Source organism: Sminthopsis crassicaudata, chromosome 3 (genome assembly GCF_048593235.1).
Source record: "Sminthopsis crassicaudata isolate SCR6 chromosome 3, ASM4859323v1, whole genome shotgun sequence".
Lineage (NCBI taxonomy): Eukaryota > Metazoa > Chordata > Mammalia > Dasyuromorphia > Dasyuridae > Sminthopsis > Sminthopsis crassicaudata.
In genome coordinates, this window is record NC_133619.1 from 482,472,852 (window position 1) to 482,493,495 (window position 20,644).

The 20,644-nt window shown below is 33.5% G+C and overlaps 1 protein-coding gene across 5 annotated transcripts in view; it reads left to right on the forward strand.

Moving 5' to 3' along the window:
- SPATA13 (spermatogenesis associated 13) overlaps positions 1–20,644 on the forward strand; it is a 369,865-nt gene that overhangs the window by 328,460 nt on the left and 20,761 nt on the right. For 4 of the 5 annotated variants that reach the window (XM_074303648.1, XM_074303646.1, XM_074303647.1 and 1 more), the window contains 4 exons: positions 13,750–13,886; positions 15,615–15,794; positions 17,944–18,129; positions 20,025–20,204. In XM_074303648.1, coding sequence (XP_074159749.1) covers positions 13,750–13,886; positions 15,615–15,794; positions 17,944–18,129; positions 20,025–20,204 — 683 coding nt within the window. Of the gene's footprint in view, positions 1–712; positions 957–13,749; positions 13,887–15,614; positions 15,795–17,943; positions 18,130–20,024; positions 20,205–20,644 lie in introns of those variants that run through there. The other variant, XM_074303650.1, reaches the window with a different exon arrangement.

A 20,644-nucleotide genomic window follows, 5' to 3' on the forward strand; every position in this document is an offset into this window, starting at 1 on the left:
CATTAATATTTCATGGAAACATTTATTTTTTCATTCTGAAGCAGTACTATGAGAAGCCTTATGATTTCTGTGGGTGTTGTGTTGTTATGTACAAAAGTGCCCCAGGGTTTTTCTGAGCATGTACTATTGAAGAAAGATCCCTGAGCAGGAATAGCTAAATTAATTGATACTATTGTTTTCATACATGATGGAGGGTGAGTGGGTGGAGGTGTAATGATAACCAAGTATTCAGGTCATTTTTAATGTTACAGGAGGAAAAGGATAAGGGTAAAGAGAGGACTATGAAAATTGTTTTTTAATTGTTAGCTTTTAAATACAACATAAACTTTTCTTTAAAAAATAATTTCATGAAATTGCAGTTTGCCCAGCATTATTGTCAGGATTGACTTTTTTGTCATGCTATTGTGTGAAATCCTAACTCCCTCTCTTGAACTAAGCAACCTTTGTTGTGCTGAACTCCTGTGAAATGATACACCTGTTTTAAAGCTTTCATCCATGTTTTAGAGTTGTTATTCAAAATAGCAAATGTATTTTTATACCACCACAAACCATAGTCTCTCCAGAGTTGCTAAATACCTCTAATCAGCTTGTGGGAATATGTTATCATTTGGTATCTGTAGATTTTGCTTCATTTTAGAACTTCCTCCCTAAGGGTACCCCATGATGTCACTGGAGTCACTCAACTCCCAGCTACACTGAACACTAAGTGAGCTGTCAGTTTCAAAGTAGGCTCTGGCCTGGAATGCACACATAGGAACTCCACGCAGTGAATAAGCTATTTCTGCAGTTTCACTAGCTAAAAGCCTTTGTGATTCTCCGAGATCCTTGTAAGACTGAAGTTCATCTAGTAAAAACCAAGCAATCCTTCTCCACATGTTGTATGTGTTTTTCAAACAGCAAGATGGTAGCCAGAGGGGAAATAGCACGCTTTTGGAGCCTGGAAAGTCTTCATATGGGTATGTGTGAGTAGAACATGATATATATTCATTGTTATATTGCTGAATAAAATGTGTTTTCTTTTAGAGTTACATTCTCTCGTTTTCATGTATAAGTTTTTAAGCTCTGCAGAGCAAGCCCATCCTTCTTCTGCAAATGTTTACTCTAAGTAGTGAACAGCAAGTATTGGTAAGCATAGAGAATTTTATTTAGTTTACAGTATTTAATAAGGTAGTAGAATAAACTAGGAGACATTAAAAATGAGAACTATACAGTCAGTTATCATTAACAGATAAAGCTTTTATTATCATGGTGTTTCTTGTACCCTGTATAAAACCCCTTTATGAAGTTCATTGCTGAGATATAAAAATGGTCTAAGCTGTTTGCTGTTGTTTGAAATTTAATTTTAACACATTTAACATTTTAAGTGATTCTACTTATATTCAGTGATTGTAATATTACTTTCTATCTCAGTTTTCATTATCTTTATCTAGCATTATGATTAAAGGCATAATTTAAATGTTTTCATAGGTTGCTATTGAGGGGAAGAAAATTTTTAAAAAACATATTTTTAAAAAGTCTTGGGGGAAGAAGTATTAAGCAAATTGATTCTTTTATTTTTAATTGCATCTGTTAGAGTTCATTGAATTCTTACTAGTGGAAATAAGTGAAAGACATGACAACTTAAAGGCAGAATTGGACCCTTTTAGAGGAGTAGATATTACACTATGTGCTTTTTTTCTTATCTTTGATTGATAGTTTGTTGCCTGATTAATGATAAGAATGGGTTAGTACTTCTGCATCTTTCTCTAGAGAAAAATATTCTCCAAGCAATATGTATTCCATATTCACTGCTTGTCTTTATACTTGATGTAACATAAAATACCAAAATTCTACATAATGTAACTTGGAATTGAAACTTTAAAAAGTTCAAATTATGAAGTACTAAATTAGGTTTAATTTAAAAATTTAGGGAGTGTCCATAAATTTCACAAGATCAATTTTTTTTCTTTTTTAAGTGAAGAAATTCACACTGCTCTTAAGATATTGTATTGAATTTCTGTTTTGTTGTAACATCATTTATTATGAATATTTTTTAATAAAACAAATTACAAACAATTGATTGTTAACTGTGTCTGAGAGCCTAGTTTACAGAGCTTGTTATAAAATCTTTTATATTTTAAATTAATAGAATACTATTGATTCCATTAGCTCATCTATTTAATTTTAAGATGAAAACTGAAAGGGTTAATTTTTTTTTTTTTTTTTTTTTAAATCACAAGCCTAACTTACACCCAGGAAGTAGCTTCTGGTTTTTCCGTCAGTAGTTTTTGGCTCGATGTGTTTTTCCTTGGTGTCCTAGGCGCTCCCACTGACTCATACTCATACTCATTAAATGAATAATATAAGACTGTTCAGCACTTATGTATGGAATCTTTTATCAACACTGAATAGAATGGAGGAAAATGATACTGCTTCTTCATTTTGCCAGACAAGCAGTGACCAGACTTGCTCTAAAGGACTAACTCAGTTGTATAAGAGTTGTGCGTGTCTTTCTCTCTCTGTGTGTATGTGTGTGTGTTAAACACACACACACACACACACACACACACACATACACACACCTTCTGAAAAAAAAAGATTAAGATTCTATGAGTATTTTGGGTCATTTTGATTAGCAGACTCTTCTATTCATCCTGATATATATATTTTTAAAAAGATATCTTTTGTTTTAACATGATCAACATTTCCAAATGTATTTCTTTCTCCTTTTTTCCCCATGCCTTACCCCCACCCCAGTTATAAATGAATTTTCCATTACAACTCTACTCACCTTTCCACTGCCTGAGCATGAGTGGAAAACCTTATAGATAAAACAGGAACCTGTTTGCCATTCAAATAAGACACCAAAATGACTTAGGAGTTTCCAGAGCTTTTTCAGAATTAAGTATTACAGTTATAATTTAGTATAACTTGTTTTCTGTTAGTGCATTTCATTTTATGCATTTAAAAAAGCATGACTTTTTGCTGTATTAACAAGCTATGGCAGATAACAAAAAATTAAAAACAGGAAAAGGAAAAAAAATGGTTCAGCAAAACCAACCTCCTGTTTAATGTTTGATAGTAAATGCAATACTGCACATCTATAGGCCCCTGCCCTTACCAAGAATGTAGAAAGGTACATTTTCTCAATTCTTCAAGGTAGTTTCTTCATCATTAAAATTTCCCACCTGTTCTTTTTGCTTATAGTGATCCACTCTACTCCATGAAGTTATAGTTTTCATTTCTTTCTGTCTGACAGTTGCTCACTTGGCAAAACAAACTAGCCAATAAAGTGAATGAATGAATGAACAATTAAATAAATAAATGATGCTGATCTACTTTCTGTTTCTAAGGTACTGTTGCTCTCCTAAAAGAATGTAGGAGTCACTTCATAATAAATCTTCTGTCTCTTGCTTTGTATGCCTTTAGTAAAACTGATTTGCTCTCTAGAATTACCCTTCCCTTTTGCACACTAAATTCTTACACATACCAGGACTTCCTTTGTGTTCCAAACCTGGTTCCAAAGAGTTCTCCCAGTGATGACTCAACTAAGATTACCAGATGAGCTGTAGTTCTTTGTTCTTATACACTGAACTTTCTTGAGACCAGTGTATTTTAAAGACTATTGACCCTACTGGGAACCCTATATAGGGCAGATAACTGCCAGACATTGCTTTGGGTAGTCTTCAGTTTAGAGAAAGGTGTATTCCTGGAAAAGCTGCCCTTACCTGATATGAATGTAAATTGTATCTGATTTCCTAACAGAAAGGAAAGACCTGAATATTGTACCCTGAATATAGAATACTTTCTAAAGTGAATTCTTAAAGAATCTAATTTGATTGTATTTAAGTCTTCTGGGAGATGGCCAGTCCTAGGATAGAGGGAAAGCCTAAGAGACTGTAACGATTCATTTTTGGAGCACTCTCAGAGGGCATTGTGTAAAAACCAGGAACCAAAAGGATTGCTAGGCAAGGGAAATTGTTTGAAAGCAGGATTTGGTAGATAAGCAGTAAGAAAGTTGTAAAGAGATAGAATCCTTGGGGCTTGATCATATCAGGAAATAGACTGAATAAATGGCTCTGGTTTATATATCCCTTGAGGTAAATTGTCAGGGTATTATATATGAGAACCCTTTTTAAGTCAAAGATTACCTGTAGGTCCGTTTTACAGATGAGCATTCTTAGGTATTTGTATCAGGATTACACACACACACACACACACACACACACATACACACACACACCCCAAATATGTAAAAGAACAAAGAAATAACCAGATCCTGAGTGAGTCAAACCCAGAAGTTCTTTTTGTGTCATAGATCTTTTTGGCAGTTTGAAGCCTACACATCCCTTCTCAAAGTAAAAAGAAAAAAATAGAATACATAAGCTTGCAAAGGAAACCAATTATATTTGAATAGTTATCAAATATCAATTGTCACATTTTTTAAAAGCTCTAAATCACTCTTTGGAGTATGTAAAAATGTGAATTAAAATAACTCACTATCTCATTTATCAGATTGATTAACATGACAGAAAAGTAAAATGACAAATTATGGAGTGCACTGTTGGTGAAGTTGTAAACTGGTCTGACTGAGCCTTCAGGAGAATAATTTGGAGCTATATCCAAAGGGCTATAAAACTGTACATGTTATTTGACCCAATAACAGTCCTTCCAAAAAGATCAAAGAAAAGAGAAAAGAACCTAAAATATTTATAGCAGCTCTTTTTGTAATAGCAAAGAATTAGAAATTGAGGAATGGCTAAACAAGTGATATATGATTGTGATGCAATAAAATTATGCTATAAGAAATGATGAACAGAATGGTTTCAGAAAAACTAGGGAAGTCATATGAATTGATGCAAAGTGAAGTGAGCAGAATTAGGAGAACATTGTAGACAGTAGCAGCAGAATTGCAATAAGAATCAATTATTAAAAACGTAGCTATTTTGATCAAGATAATTCCAAAGAATCCATGTTATCTACTATCATAACAGAATTAATGAACTCGGTGCATATTGAAGCATGCCTTTTTCACTCTATTTTTCTTGTGTGTGTGTGTGTGTGTGTGTGTGTGTGTGTGTGTGTGTGTGTGTGTATGTGCATGTGCATGTGTTTGCAACATGGTTAATATGGAAATATTGGCAGAGGGAGAAATAAAGTTATCAAAATATATATCAAAAAAAAAAAGTTTTAAGGACCCGCCAAGTTAAGAACCCTCACTGAATCTAGCTCACAGAGTAGACTTGATCATAAAAGTCTTCATTTCATATGAAAACAGAAAAAAGCAAACCTTGATCCAAAAGCTAGGAAAGTATTAAGTTTATATAAGGTGGCCCTGGGAAAAAGTCACACATATGGTTAAATGTTGGAAAGAATTTCTTTTGAAGGATTGTAAGGGTAGGGAATAGAGATAGTATCAATGATTTCGTTAACTCAGGAACCTTTTGTTGAAGAAATTCTTTCCACTAATGCAGACAAGCGCATTCTTGAAAACTCAAGTCTTGCAATATGTGATTTTGAACTCAATTCTAACTGGCTTCCAAGTGCTACACCATTAACTACACTACCTACAGACGTATGTAACACTGATAAAAGATGATGAATTTAGGTTATGGTAATTTTTCCCCTCTGGAACTAAGTATTTTTAAAATTAGTGGTCTAAAAGATTAAAGGTAAAAAGGGTTAGGGTTATTTACTGATTATAAGTGGTTGTGATATGTTAAAATTACCATATATTCCAAAGATGATAATAACCATCTTTAGACAATCCTTTGAAAATAAAATTTGGGTTGAATGGAATGATTTCAATCATTAAATTTAAGAGTGAATTTTTGACACATTATTAAACTTTAGAAAAAAAGACTACTAAAAGTATGGAAGAATTATGAAACATAGAGATTCAATAACTTATGTATGGGATAATGGAATCATGCTTATTGAGAAGTAATGTGAGGTAATTACTTGGAACCAGAAGAAACTTGGATTCAAATTCTGCTGTTCACACTTCCTAGATGTGTAAGTTACTGGATAAATCATTAAGTCTGGATGATAATGATACCTGCAATGCCTACCCTCCTAGGTTTTTGTGAGACTCACAGGTGAAATAATATAGATAAAATTCTATATACAGACCAGGTCTTATCAGAGGTAGCCAGATGGTATCATGGATAGAATTCTAGACTTGGAGTCAGGAAAAATATGTGTTCAAATCTTTCTTCAGACATTTACCGGCTATATGACTTTGCACAAACCATTTATCCTCTGTCTGCCTCAGATTCTTCATATATAAAAATGGGGATTATAATAGCATCCATCTACTTCAGAGGATTGTCATGAGGATAAAAAAAAAAGATAATATTTTAAAAGTTATTTGCAAAATCCTGTTGTTATTATTCAGTCATTTTTCAGCTATATCCAACATTCCATAATCCCATTTGGAGTTTTGGTGGTTTGCCGTTTTCTTCTCCAAGTCAGGAAACTGAGGCAAACAGCTTGTGACTTGCCCAGTGTCACACAGCTAGTAGATTATGGATTATGATCTCATGAAAATGAGATTTCCTGACTCCAGATCCAAAGTTTTATCCACTGAGACAGCTAGTTGTCCCTTAAATCCTTGTAAATCTTAAAATACTATATAATATAAATGTTAGCTGTTATTATGTTAATGGACATGTCATTCCCATAGCTCCATTATGATATGTTACTAGATCTTATTTGTTTCTTTGTTTTCCAGATGTGACTTTAACACCTAAAAATGCTTTATATCAGTGGTTTTAAACTTAAATAGAAAGGGATCCCTGAAAGCTGCATATTGACTTAGGAAAATACAAATTAACTATCTGTATTGTGTTTTATTTATTTTATTCAACAGTTTCCAGTATGTTATTATCTGGTTAATTTGCTAGCTGGCAATGAGCTTGACACATCTGGTCTCTATACAATCTGTCCCAAAATATTTCAATTATTATTATTGATTGCCATATAATGATAAATTCACATTTAAATAGTGCTTTGAGGTTTGCAAAGTATGATAGACAGACAGCTAGATCTTTATATTTGTACATAAAATATATAATAGACATATATACATATTTATATATCATTTCATATGATCCTCACATAACTCTTAGAGGTATGCAATATTAGTCCCATTTTAGAGATGAAGAAACTATAGCTCTAAGGAATTAAATGACTTGTTCAAAGTCACAAATTATAAATGCCTGAAGCAAGATTCATATCCAAATCCCCCAAGACTCCAGTGCCAACACTCTGCCTGGTATAATATGTTGCTTTATATAAAGATAAGTAATTCCATAAAGTGAAATATATGAGAACAAATTCATGAGAACAGGATAGTTTGGGTATTTTAGCCTACAGCTATGGAGTAGTGAAGAGAGCATGAAATTTAAAAGTTAAAAAGCTTCAAAATATGTGTCACTTAATGGTTTATATAATTTTAAAAGGTATGATTATAACAAAAACATTTTTAACAATATTATTGTTGTTGTTGTTGTTTGCAAAGTAATTCGCTTAAGTGACTTGCCTAGAGTCACACAATAAGTAAAAGGTAAATGTCTGAGGCTGGATTTGAACTCAGATCCTCCTGACTTCAGGACTGATGTTCTATCCCTTGTGTTATCTAACCCTAAACTGGTTTTTTTTAAAAAAGTTTTTTTTTAATTGCCCTGTATATTTAATGGTACAAAATTGCTCTTTCTAGTATCTATACCTATACCTATATAAAACATTTTGAAAAATTTTAAGCATTATGCAGAGTATTCCAAAAGTATTAGTGCAGTTTTAATCTATCAAAGCCTAAAACTACACCCTGCTTAAATGCTTGTTATTATTTTGCTATTAAATCTTGTTTGTTAACAATGATGATCAAAAGCCTTTGATAGGATAGTTACATTCTGCTGGCATAGTTTCCAAATTCATTGGGACAAAATTTTAGGGAGTCTCAAATGCTTCATCTGATATTCTTCCCGGCACCTGACAATTTTAGGAAGCAAAATATTGGAAGATGAGGAGGAACTTGCCTTTCACATTAGAGACTACACAATTCTCCAATTTCATAATAAAAAAAACAAACACAAAAGTATTCCTTAAAGCTGACTTTAAGCTTTTTAGACTTGAAAATGTAGACTAGAAAGACATCAGTAAGAGAAGATGAGCTTCACCAAGTAAGTAAATAAACAAATTTTGGATGATGTCCATAAGTAAAAAAAAATGGGAGGAAGCAGAAGAATGATTGAGAGGGAAACAGTGGTGAGAAAGTTAGGAGGAAAATGGGAAAGCACAGTATAAGAGGCCTAATGAAGAGTCTTAGTGTTATTTTTTTTAAGAGCCATCAATATTTTTTATTAGGATTATGGAAATTAGGTGATTATTCCATAGCAAAAAAGGCTTCTGTCTCAGAATTTTCACATAAGAGAGGAAGAACCAATCAGAAAGTTAGGTTTTAGGTGACAGCTTGAATTATCTTAAGCCCACTGTGGTGGAATACTTATTGGAAAGAAAACACTCCCCCACACTCTGTTTTAGCATTGAGTCTAACCAAGAGTTTGAGGATTTTAAAATATTTTCAACAAAAACTGACTTTGGTTAGACGTGTTTTCTGCTATCTAAAAATACTTTCCTCTTAGCTTTATTCTGAAAGTATTATCCAAATTGTTTATTATAGTTTTATTATGATCATCTCGTGCTCCATCTCCTTCCTTCACTATTTACAATGTGATTTTCTGTGTGCATGTGGGAAATTCTACAAGCTCTGAGTCATATAGAATCCCCATAAGAAGCATTGCTGGCTCTAATTTCCAGATGAGGAAATTGAAGTACAGTTACTTCAGAGAGAGTACATGAATCAATCAATAAGTATCCTTTGAGGGTCTGTGATTTGCACTTTACTGAATATTAGGAAGAATATACAAGGAGTTTAAGGCATAGTTACTGCTCTAAAGAAAAATGCAGCCTATTTACAGAAAGAAAAATTAAGTTCATAAACAACTTTAGATTAAGTGCTAAATAATAGTACAATATAAATTCTTTGAGGGCAAATACCTTTGTATCCTCAGGGCTTACAATAGGACCTTGAATATATTGGGCTTTTGATGTTTGTTGAATTAAGTTTAGAGTTTAGAGAAGGAAGTTTAGAGAAGAGAAAGGTCAATGTGGAAGCTATCTGACTTAGGCTAGACCTTTAAAGATAGATAATATTTAAATTATTTTGGGTGGAAAGAAAGCATTTCACACAAAGGAAAAAGTAACATAATATTTGTTTTACTAAAGGACTGGATATGTATTGAGGAGTAATTGTGTGGCAACTATAAGACCTCCAAATGTAGAATTCCTATAGTTGGGTGAAATTATAGGCACAAATAAGAAACCAAACAGGAAATATAGATTTGAGAGTCATCTGTATTGTGCAAGGAAGTGTGATGTAGTGAAAGGTATACTCAACTTGGGGGGTCAAGAAGCCTGGATTCATATTCTAACTGATACTTCATCTCTATGCAGTAACTGTTAGCAGGTCATGTTCTTAATTTGTAAAATGAGAATAGTAGTTCTAACTTCCCTCACAATTTTGCAATCTCTGAGGAAATGTGTTTGGAAACTTTAAAACATTATGTAAGTATTAACTGTTATTACTTGTATTATTAAATCTATAACAATGAATGAGCTTGTTGAAATATTCTAAATTTGTAAATAGCCTGGGCAAGAGAGGGCAATGTGGGAAAGTGGGGAGAAGATTCTTAGTTCACAGAAAGAAGGATGATCAACAAACGAAATAGGGAAGCAGAAATAATATATAAAATACATAATTCTACTGGAATCACATGAACACAAAAATATCAATGTCTAAAACATTTATTGAATTGTAACTTTTAATTTATTATGTGCTAGAAACTAAGACAAAGATGAAATTTAAAAAAAAATTCATATACTCAAGAAGCTTGTGTTCTATTGGAAATAATAGTATAACATTTCGTTACTTGTTACATTGGGCAGTTATTGCTTTGAAGACCTGTAAATTCTTAGAACTATCTCCATAAGCTAATGATTACAGTATTAATACATAATAAATAATTGATGATGTAATAAGTCCCTTGAGGGCAGGCACCAGGTCTTATTTTTTCTTTATCTATCTCCATTCTCAAGGACAATGTCAGTATTTAATCACTTATTAAGTGCTTATTATGTGCCTAGCACTATGCTGAGCATTAGAGAAAATGAAAAAAGCAAAATAAACCCTGTCTTTTTGGACAGAGACATATAGGTTAATGGAGAAGAGAATATGACATAAATATAAATACATACAAGATACACACAGAGTAAGTGAAAGATGGATATTTAATAAATGATAATAAATGTAAACTAATAAATATTGAGTGAATGAATATATTCAGGATCACAGCATTTCAGAGAATATAAGGTCAGACCAACCTGTCCATGAAGTGGAATGTACTATGTAACATGTCAACGTATTGTTTCTGAGTGGATGTTCATTGGTTGAAGAGTGATTGAATAAGTTATGGCATATAAATGTTATGGAACATTATTGTTAGATGAGAAATGATCAGCAAGATGATTTCAGAAAGGCCTGGAGAGATTTAAATCAACTGATGCTGAGTAAAGTGAGTGGGATCAAGAGAACATTGTACACAGCAACAACAAGATTATACAATGATCAATTCTGTTGGACATAGCTCTTTTCAAAAGCAAGGTGACTAAGACTAGTTCCAATGGAATTGTGATTAAGAGAGCATCTGCATCCAGAGACAGGACTTTGGGAACTGGATGTGGATGACAATATATTATTTTCACCTTTTTGTTTTATTTCTCAATTTTATTTCTTTTTTGATATAACTTTTTTTTGTGTAGCATGATAATTGTGGAAATATGTAAAAGAATTTTATATGTTTAACATATGTTGGATGACTTGCTGTCTAAGGGAGAGGATTAGAGAAGGGAGGGAAAAAAATTTGGACACAAGGTTTTGCAAGGGTGAATGAAAAACTGCATATATTTTGAACATAAAAAGCTTTTTAAAATTTTTTAAAAATATTGTTTCTATCCTCTGTTTGAGAATCTCTAGTAATGTGGGAAACATGACAAATATTTTGGACTTTTAGTAGTCTCTTTCATGTATCTTCTTAATCAGAGGCATTTTCCCAATTGTATTTTACATATCAGCCTAGTGAAAATATAATATACCACATTGGCCTCTAAGAAGCTGCTACCATAATGGAGAAGACACCATAATTATAGCTTCTTAGAGTAATTCTTCAGTGCCTAAAATTTTTAGACTCTATCTCCCTCTCCTTAGTAGTGAGATTCCAAGCTGATTCTCTGATATTCCACATGGCCAGCATCTTCACCAGATGGAAAAACAAGGAATAATGAACCATTCTGTGCTTGTGTGGTGTTGGTCTTGAATATGCAGTGTTGGAGGAAGGTGATCTGACATTCCTTCTTATCATTCTACTTTTCCCCTCCATGACCCTTCCTAATTGCATGTGGGCACACAACCTTGGGCTCCTATTTCTCTTTCTTTTTGCTGATTATGGATGAATAAACTCCCCAAGAAGGATTGTTGGCAAGAACCTAAGGCAGTTAGGTGGTACAGTGTATAGAGCACTGGGCCTGGAGTTGGGAAGACCTAATTTCAAATCTGGTCTTAGATGCTTATCAGCTGTGTGTCCCTAAGTAAGTCTTTTAATCACTGTCTGCCTCAATTTCCTCAACTGTAAAAATGGGAATAATGCTTAATAATTACAGAAAATAAAAATAATTAAAAATAGTTATCTAAGTTAGGTAAGTTTTTGAGGGTAGCTATTAGGGTTTACAAATAACGATGGAGTCTCTTTTAGGTAAGACAAATAAATGTTCCTGCTTCAGGACACCATTTTTATTCTAGAAGTTTAAATTTTTATACATATTTTTGTCATTATGAATTTATACAGACAGCTAGGCAGATTAGTGGATAAATTATAGGACATGCAGTAAGGAAAACCTGAATTCAAATTCATTCAAGTTCTCCCTCAGACATATACTATATTGTGATCCTGGTAAAGTCATATAACTTCTTTCTATCTTAGTGTCCTTTCTGTAAAATTAGAATGACAAAAGCACCTACCTCCAAACTTATTGTGAGGATCAATGAGGTAATGTATATAAATTACTTTGAAAATTATTATTATTATAATTATTATTTCCCCCTTCTTTGTAGAGGAGGTTACAGCTTTGTGTCTTTCACAGTCCATGTAATTTACTTTGTCTGCATTACTTTACTTGGTCATACATTTCTTCTCTCTGTATTTGGCAAAATGTTTTAAATTCTGGAAAATGAGTTATCCCTGTGTTGTCAACAGTATTCACTGCTATTTTACTAGTACAAATCTCCACATTTTCCCATTTCTTTCCAGTTTTTCCAACCATACTTCAACTTCAAATGTGTTTGCCTTTGAAAGCTGGTTGGGAGAATAGATACTTCCTTCTCTGTATAAAATGACTAGAAACCTGTTTTCTCAAAAAAAGAATTATATGTGGAGCAGAATCTAACATTTTTGGGGCCCAAAGAGGTTTTATGTGTGTCAGCTAATGGAGTGGGAGAATACCTTAATAACCCTTTGAAAATATCAACATAACTTTTCTGAATTAGTACAAAATAGAGAAAGAAGGTATTGGGGATAACTGAGGCTTGTTGAGTTTTAAGTGGCTTACTCAGACTACCTGTAAGATGGAATACTTAGTTCTGGTGGACATAGCTAGAATGCTTCTCCCTGAAAGGAGATAGAAGGAAAAGTTTAGTAGAACAGAGGAAAGTCAGCATCTTGAACCAATGGTTCAACTTTTGTAACTAAAGGCTCCTGTTTTCTGTAGCAGGACAACTTTCGGTGCAAGTGGCCTACTGCCCCCAGTAACAAAATAGGGCACTGTGCTGTGAAAGTGGGACAGCCAACCATTCTGCTTCAGTCCTTTGAAGGCAGCTGCAATGACTATTTCTTGAAATGATGATATAAGCCTAACATTCAATCCAGTCTTTCTTATTTTGGATTAACTCTTTGAGAAATAACAGCCAGCCAGCCTCATTCTCTCAGGTGGTATTCATTCACTACCTTTTTGATTCTTGGGAAGTATTTAACCTTTCAGATAAAGAGTCTTATCTGAAGAGTACAATTGTGTTGCCTGCCAATAGCTTTCCTTGTTTACTTAAAGCTAAGTAACATATTACTTGGGAACATTATTTTCTCCACATTTGGATTTCATTATAATTACTTTGGGAGTTTGGCTGTCAAGCTTCATTCCATATAATTTCAGGAAAATTCTTATGTACAAAATAACATATTTTATAATGTCAGATATACTACCTGCAATGATATGGTTCTCACAGAGGAAAACTATCAGCATCAGTTAATATCAGAAATTATGATCTTTACTTAGATATAAATCTGGCCTCAGATATTTACCAGCTATGTGACCCTAGGAAAGCCATGTAAACTCTATTTGCCTCAGTTTCCTTGACTGTAAAGGGAGACTAATAATAAAGCAACCTCACAGGGTTTTTGTGAGGATCAAATAAGACATTTGTTGAAAGAACTTAGTTTGGTGAATGGCTTTATAAATGCTTTTATTCCTTTTTTCTTCCCTTCCCCCCTTTTCACAACATCAGTCAAATTGTCTTTTGTTTTGAGCCTTAGTAGAAATATCAGCTGTGATTTCATGTTATTGCTCTTTTTGGTCATTCTTCCTTGGCTACTTTTGTTTCAGTTTCTACAGATGGAGCAGCAGAGTCATCTGCCTTAGTTGATGACAATGGAAGTGAGGAAGATTATAGTTATGAAGAGATTTGTCAAGCTAGCCCCAGATACTTACAGCCTGGAGGAGAACAGCTAGCCATCAATGAGGTACTGTGGAAGAATCTTGTTCTTTAATTGCCAAGTACTTCTAAGATTCATCATCAGTTCAGAATCTCACTCTTTCCATGCTGGTTTTATAATCATGTAATCATATTAAGATTTCTAAACAACTCCTATGACAGTGAGATTTCATTTTTCAGTCCTGGCTGCAAAATGAGCTGGGTGTTATGCTTAGGGGAATTTTCTGGGTACCTAAAGCTTAGATTTTGAAACACCAAAGAATTTTTTTGTTTGTTTGTTTGAACAAATTCTGAAATTTCCCCAAGAAATATTATATACATATCTTTTAAATAAAATATACTTGGGGAAAGGGGTTTAAGAGGAATACTTGAACAATGGATAGAACTCCGAGCTTGGAATCATCTTCATGTATTCAAATCTGGCCTCAGATACTTACTAGCTATGTGAGCCCAGGCAAGTCACTTAACACTATTTGCCTTAGTTTCTTTATCTGTAAAATGATCTGAAGAAGCAAGCTACTCCAGTATTTTTGCCAAGAAAGCTCCAAAATGGGATCGTTAAGAGTCAAACACTGATGAAATAACTGAACAACAGCTCTGCACTAAACATAATTAAATCTTTTCTTTATAATTCAAAGGTGTCATTGTTTATAGTAATTATACTGAGGATACTTTAATAGTAGTAGAAGTGATGATGATGATTTCTATAGCACTTTAAAGTTTCTAAAGCACTTTGCAAATATCTCATTTTATCCTTACAACAACCCTTGAGAGGTTAGTGCTATTATCACACATTTTGCAGATGAGCGATGTTAATAGCAATAACAATCACTAACAATTATTTAATTTTTTAAAGTTCATAAAACATTTTGTAAATGTTATTTGATCCTCACAACTCCATATGTTAGTATTGTTATTACCCCCGTCTTGCATATGATTAATGATTTTTGAAAACATTTTTGATTTCTCTGCAATCATATTTTCAGCTATCTCTTCTTTTCTTTTCTCTTTTTACCCTATCTGCCAATGTCTTCCCCTTGCCCCATTTTAATTTATTAGAGGTTAAGACACCATTTAACCAAACTTATTAAAACATTGGAGACATGTTGGTTAATTCCTTGAAGAGGTCTTTTGTGAATAAAATGTGTACTTTTAGGTACATATTTAAACATGTATTTGGACTTTTGTTACATCTGTTTTGGTGCTCCAACACCATTTTTGCTTACTTCCAGAGTTTTCATTGTATTTAAGATAATCTATGGCCCTAAGTCAATGAGGTTTTTCTATTTTGGGATTTATGAATCCTTTAAGAGAACATGAGAAACTTTTCCTGTACTATTTCTGGAATCTTTTGTATCATAATAGACAAAGCGGTAGTGTTGTCTGATGGATATAGAACCTTCCTTGGAGGCAGGTGAACTCTCAATTCCTGTTTCTGACACCGATTGGCTATGAACCAAGGGAAATATTTTGCTGCTCTCAAGTGATTCTCTAAGATTCAATTGAGAAGCAGTTGCAAATCTGCATTGATAGAGAGAAGTTTCCTTACCAGGAATTTGCTGTACCAATAAAATCACAGATCTGCCAAAATAAAAAACAGGGTCTCCAATCTTATTGTAGACAACCACTAATTACAATATCCACTATAGTAGTAGTTGATTTAGAGGATGTAAAAGTACTGTAGGGTATGACTCCTGTACCTGAGGAAGTTATAAGTGCTTTTAAACTTAAATGTGTGTTTGTGTCTTCCATACAGCTAATCAGTGATGGCAATGTGGTCTATGCAGAAGCTCTGTGGGATCATGTGACTATGGATGATCAGGAGCTTGGCTTCAAAGCTGGAGATGTCATCCAAGTACTGGAGGCCTCCAATAAGGACTGGTGGTGGGGCAGGAATGAGGAGAAGGAAGCCTGGTTTCCTGCTAGCTTTGTCAGAGTAAGTGTATGCCATTTTCTATTTTTGGATGACAGAATTAAAATAACAGATTTCCAGAACTGGGAGGGATCTCTGAAGCAATCTAGCCTACCTTTTACTCGAATGAGAATCTCTCTGCAGTATCTGCAACATCTATCATTTATTTGAAGAGATCTTCCATAAGAATGGACCGACCCACTTCCTTGCAAGGAAGCCCTTTGTATAACTCCAATTGTTAGAGTACACAAGTCTAGTACAAGTCTAGAGAAGCCCATCTCTGTCAAGGCTGTTGTTGTGTGACATGGAAGAAAGCAGAAGAGATATCTCTAGCCTCTTCTCCTCCCACCCTTCTCTAAGGCAGACTTTCATTACTATTAGGAGGAGTAGCAAGAAGTTAGGGCCAGAAGTCACTCTGCTCTCCTCAGAGAGAGGAGGTACTGGTTTAGAATTACATCTATCTGCTTCCTTAAATATTTAGGATTAAATTATAAATCTAGGGAATTATAAATAAATTAAATGATGAAACAATTTGAAGTTGATTGAACCTGATCATAACATCATTATTTGGGACAAGACTCCCAAGTATAGATCCAAGGCTTGACAGTTCTACAATGAACACACTATAAATAGCAAAGAAACCTGTTTATCCACATAGTAGCAAAACTGAAATCAGAAGAGATATACATTGGAGAATATACATAGGATACAATGCTGACTAATAAAATTTCCCCATTGGACATGAGATAAGTCAGCTCAAGCAAGAGATAAAATTCTAGATCTTAATTAAAAGGAAACTCCCTGAAGTCTCTAGTGTGGCAGTCTGGGAGACAGACATGATGGAGATTGTCAATTTCTCTCATGTTTTTCCAGAGTCTTTTCCTTCAAGAACCTGAAGTAGTGTTGGCCACTTCTGCTTTAGCTCCTGAAGCTGAAAGCCAGGAGCACTTGAATCAACTCGAAGCTCTAAAAGTCTTGAAGAGAGCTAAAGAAAACTGTAGTCTCCAACTCTGCCTAGCTCCTCACACAGAGCAGAGAATTCATTTCCACCAGTAAGGAAAGAGTCCCACACCAATGGGCTTTGCAACAAGGAATTTGGAAATATTTCCTTAAACTGAGTCCAATTCTGCCCCCTTCATTGCTCCTCTTTCTGCCTTCCTGAGGCAAACAGAACAAACCTAATTCCTCTTTCACTGTGGAATTTTCTTCTACTTGTTCTTATCCACTCTTGGCCCATAGATCTAGGGCATGAAAAGAAATTAGGTTGATGAATAACATAACACCTTGTACTAAGTAGGCACATAATAAATATTAACATGTCATAATGAATAGAGAGCTGGTCTCAGACCCTGAAAGACCAAAATTCAAATTCCACTTCTAGTGTTGTAATTCTGGGCAAGTCACTTGAACTCTGAGTGTTCTTAACAAATCTCTAAGACCATAAATTGCAGAGATCGTGCCAAACTACACTTATAAAGGGAACGTTCTATATGAATGAAATCACAGATCCATTCCCCATTCTCTGTATCTTAAATGAATTAAATTAACTAGCCTAAGTAAAACTTGGAGGAGACTAAGCCCTGTCAGAAAAAATAAGAAGAGTGATATGAATGTGAAATTCATCAGAGGCAACTGAAAGGAATTTCATTGCTTATTGTTAGTGGTCAAGAGGGGCATGTCTGACTCTAATAATTTGAAAAGTACTAGAAAAATTAATGGGCACTTTATCAAATGTCATTGTTCCTAGGTTTGGATATTTTGTAATTTTTTTTTATAATTTTTACTCCATAAAATTCCTGGAATTAAATAACAATGACTTGATTAGCTTAAAAAATTGTAGTCAAGTTAAAATTATAATTATAATAGAAAATATGGTATTCTATTCAATAAACCCTTAGCAAGTAAGTACCTGCTAAGTGTGGTAAACTGCTAAGAAATGACAATGGCATGGGCCCTGACTTCATACTACTGCTGTATTTTCCTAGGTTGCAAATGTACCTGATATCAATTACTGTCATTGTTATATAGGTAAGAGAAAACTTTGCTGATTGTAATGCTTTCTAACAATTTTCATAAGTTATTTTTACTATGACAGAGAAACAGAAATTAAGTAGTTCTTGTTTTGTGACAACTTTTTTCTCTAATCCAGCTGTTCCTTCTGTTTTGATGGCAGTTACGCGTCAATCAGGAAGAACTCTCTGAGAATTCCAGCAGTACTCAAGATGAAGAGCAAGATTCAGATGCTGGGAAGCACCGCCAGAAACATTCAGAAAATAAAGACCAGATGAGGACCAATGTTATCCAAGAGATCATGAACACTGAACGAGTCTACATTAAGCATCTCAAAGACATCTGTGAGGTAAACTAGTAGGCCCCAGTGAATCTTTCAGACTCAGTTTTACATATGGTGATTAGAACAAGTCTTGCCATAAGATTTCTTATTTTGAGGGGCTCTCTTTTATTGGAGACATCCCTTTTTAAAGTACACTATTCATAGACTTATCTTAGAACTGGACTCCTAAAATTATTCATAGTATTATAGGATCATGGCATGTAAAGCTAATGGGAACTTTAGATATTTGCTACTCCAAACCTTTATTTTACAGAGAAGTTTTAAATCCCCAGAGATAAAGTGGCTTGTTTGCCAGCTAAGACAATCAAGTTGGCCCATCTACAATCTGACTTACTTGCTATATGGAATACAGTTAGCTGATATTTGACCTGTTGATCAGAAACTTTTTTTTTTATAAATGATTGACACATGATTTTACTTTACACAAAGTATTTGGAACAAAGAATTTACTTTAATTATGGATTTGGAAGTGAGAACTGTGTATTGCAAAGAAAAAACAAAGCATCATAAAATAATATAGTTACTGTGAAGAAGCCCTCTTGATTCCAAATTAAACCCAAGACTCCTTCCTCTTGAGTGAATGGATTTTACAGTGGTCAGTATTCTTTATTTTTTTTAATAGTAAATGCTTTCTTAAAAAGTAAATAGTTTATTTCAAGTGTCAAATGTTTGCTATCATCCATTTTGATGCCATCCATTGATGAATCTATTCACTTAACTTATTGATGGGATTCTAAATCATTAGACTATCTCCAAGCAAATAGATATCCACAGCACTACATAATGAACCTTTATTTAGAGCCCTGATATATTTCCCTATTCCATATAATCCATTCAGTTATCAATTTTTTTTCAACCAGTGGACAGATTTTTCATTTTTTTGGAAACTGGTGCACTTAAAATTGAGTCCATACAATCAAAATAATTGATCTATATAATGAGCCTGAATCTGATCATTTCAGCTACCTTAGCTATTGATGTAGACCACCACATTATTAATCTTGCAGAGACAATTCATCCATGAAATGTGATGATCAAGCTGGCCCATCTACAATCTGATTTAGCAGCTTCATAGAATGATACTTAGCTTGTATTTGACATGCTGATGAGAACAGCTTTTCTTTATAAATAATTGGCACATAGTCAAAGAACTTACTTTAATTATGTGTTTGGGAAGGGAAAATGTGTATTGCAGAGAAAGTAATGCATAAAGTAATACAGTAATACAATTTAGAGATAAATATTGAATATATGAGAAACAATGTTGCCTAAAGAGGATTAAAAATTGAACCAGATGCCAAGAAAACTTGGATTCTAATGCTGTCCCTAACAAATATAGACCATGTGACCCTTAAGCTATCAGTGTTCTATGTCTGATTCTTAAAGATCTATATCTGTACTAAAAATACAAAATGATGTTTATAAATTATAAATTTAGTGATGGAAACATCAACACTTAGTCTTTTCATTCTTTTTGGCTGTCATGAGTACTAATATAGTTAAACTGGCCCTTCAGAAAAGGAAGACATCCTATATTCTGACAAATTTTGTACAATTATTATTTAATAGAATTAGACATAGAAGACTGGTAAGTGAACAGTTCAGAGAAAAATAACTAAAGAAATTGTGAGTTCCCTCCCTGGAAATCAAGCAAATTGCTTTAGGGATTTGACCTGAAATTTTATGCTCATCTTTAAATTATTTTCTTTGCCTTTTTTTTTTCATTTCTGTAATTACTTGTGACAATTTTTAAGAGCTCCCTACTTGAGGACATGATATTATGATAGAAACCTTGAAAAGAGATCCTGGCTTCCCTTAAGACCTGAAGGGTTGGAATATTCAAGAGTTACTTAAATACAAGTGCTTTTGAAATTAATCAAAAATACATTATTTTCCCTCAGGGCTATATTCGGCAGTGTCGCAAACATACAGGAATGTTCACTGTTGCACAACTGGGTACCATTTTTGGAAACATTGAAGAGATTTACAAATTCCAAAGGAAATTCTTGAAAGATCTTGAGAAGCAATACAATAAAGAAGAACCTCATCTGAGTGAAATAGGATCCTGCTTTCTTCAACATGTATGTGGTTATTTATCTAATTAAAATAAGATTAGTAATTTTCCAAAAGTTGGAAGAGTCTTCTACCAAGAAGAGTCTTTTTTTTTCATTTATGAAGGTGGTTATATTTTCATGGAATATAACTATAATGTTTAAAAATGATATGATTAGCTTATTCAGGGTACAATTATAGGAAGTACTTTTAAAAAAAAACTAATGAAATACTCTGAATTCATTAAAAACAAAAAAATAAATAAATAAATAAAAGTTTTTCTGCCTTGGTGGATACAGAAATCATAGTCACATTTAGAATAATTTCTGTTAAATATAACCATAGAGTGGTTATATCTGGATATTTTCTCCAAGAAGCATATGGTAGGTCAATATTTAATCATGAATAACTACATTTTTGGCATTGGGATTTCTCCTTTCTGTCTCATTTCAGAAAACATTTAAAATCT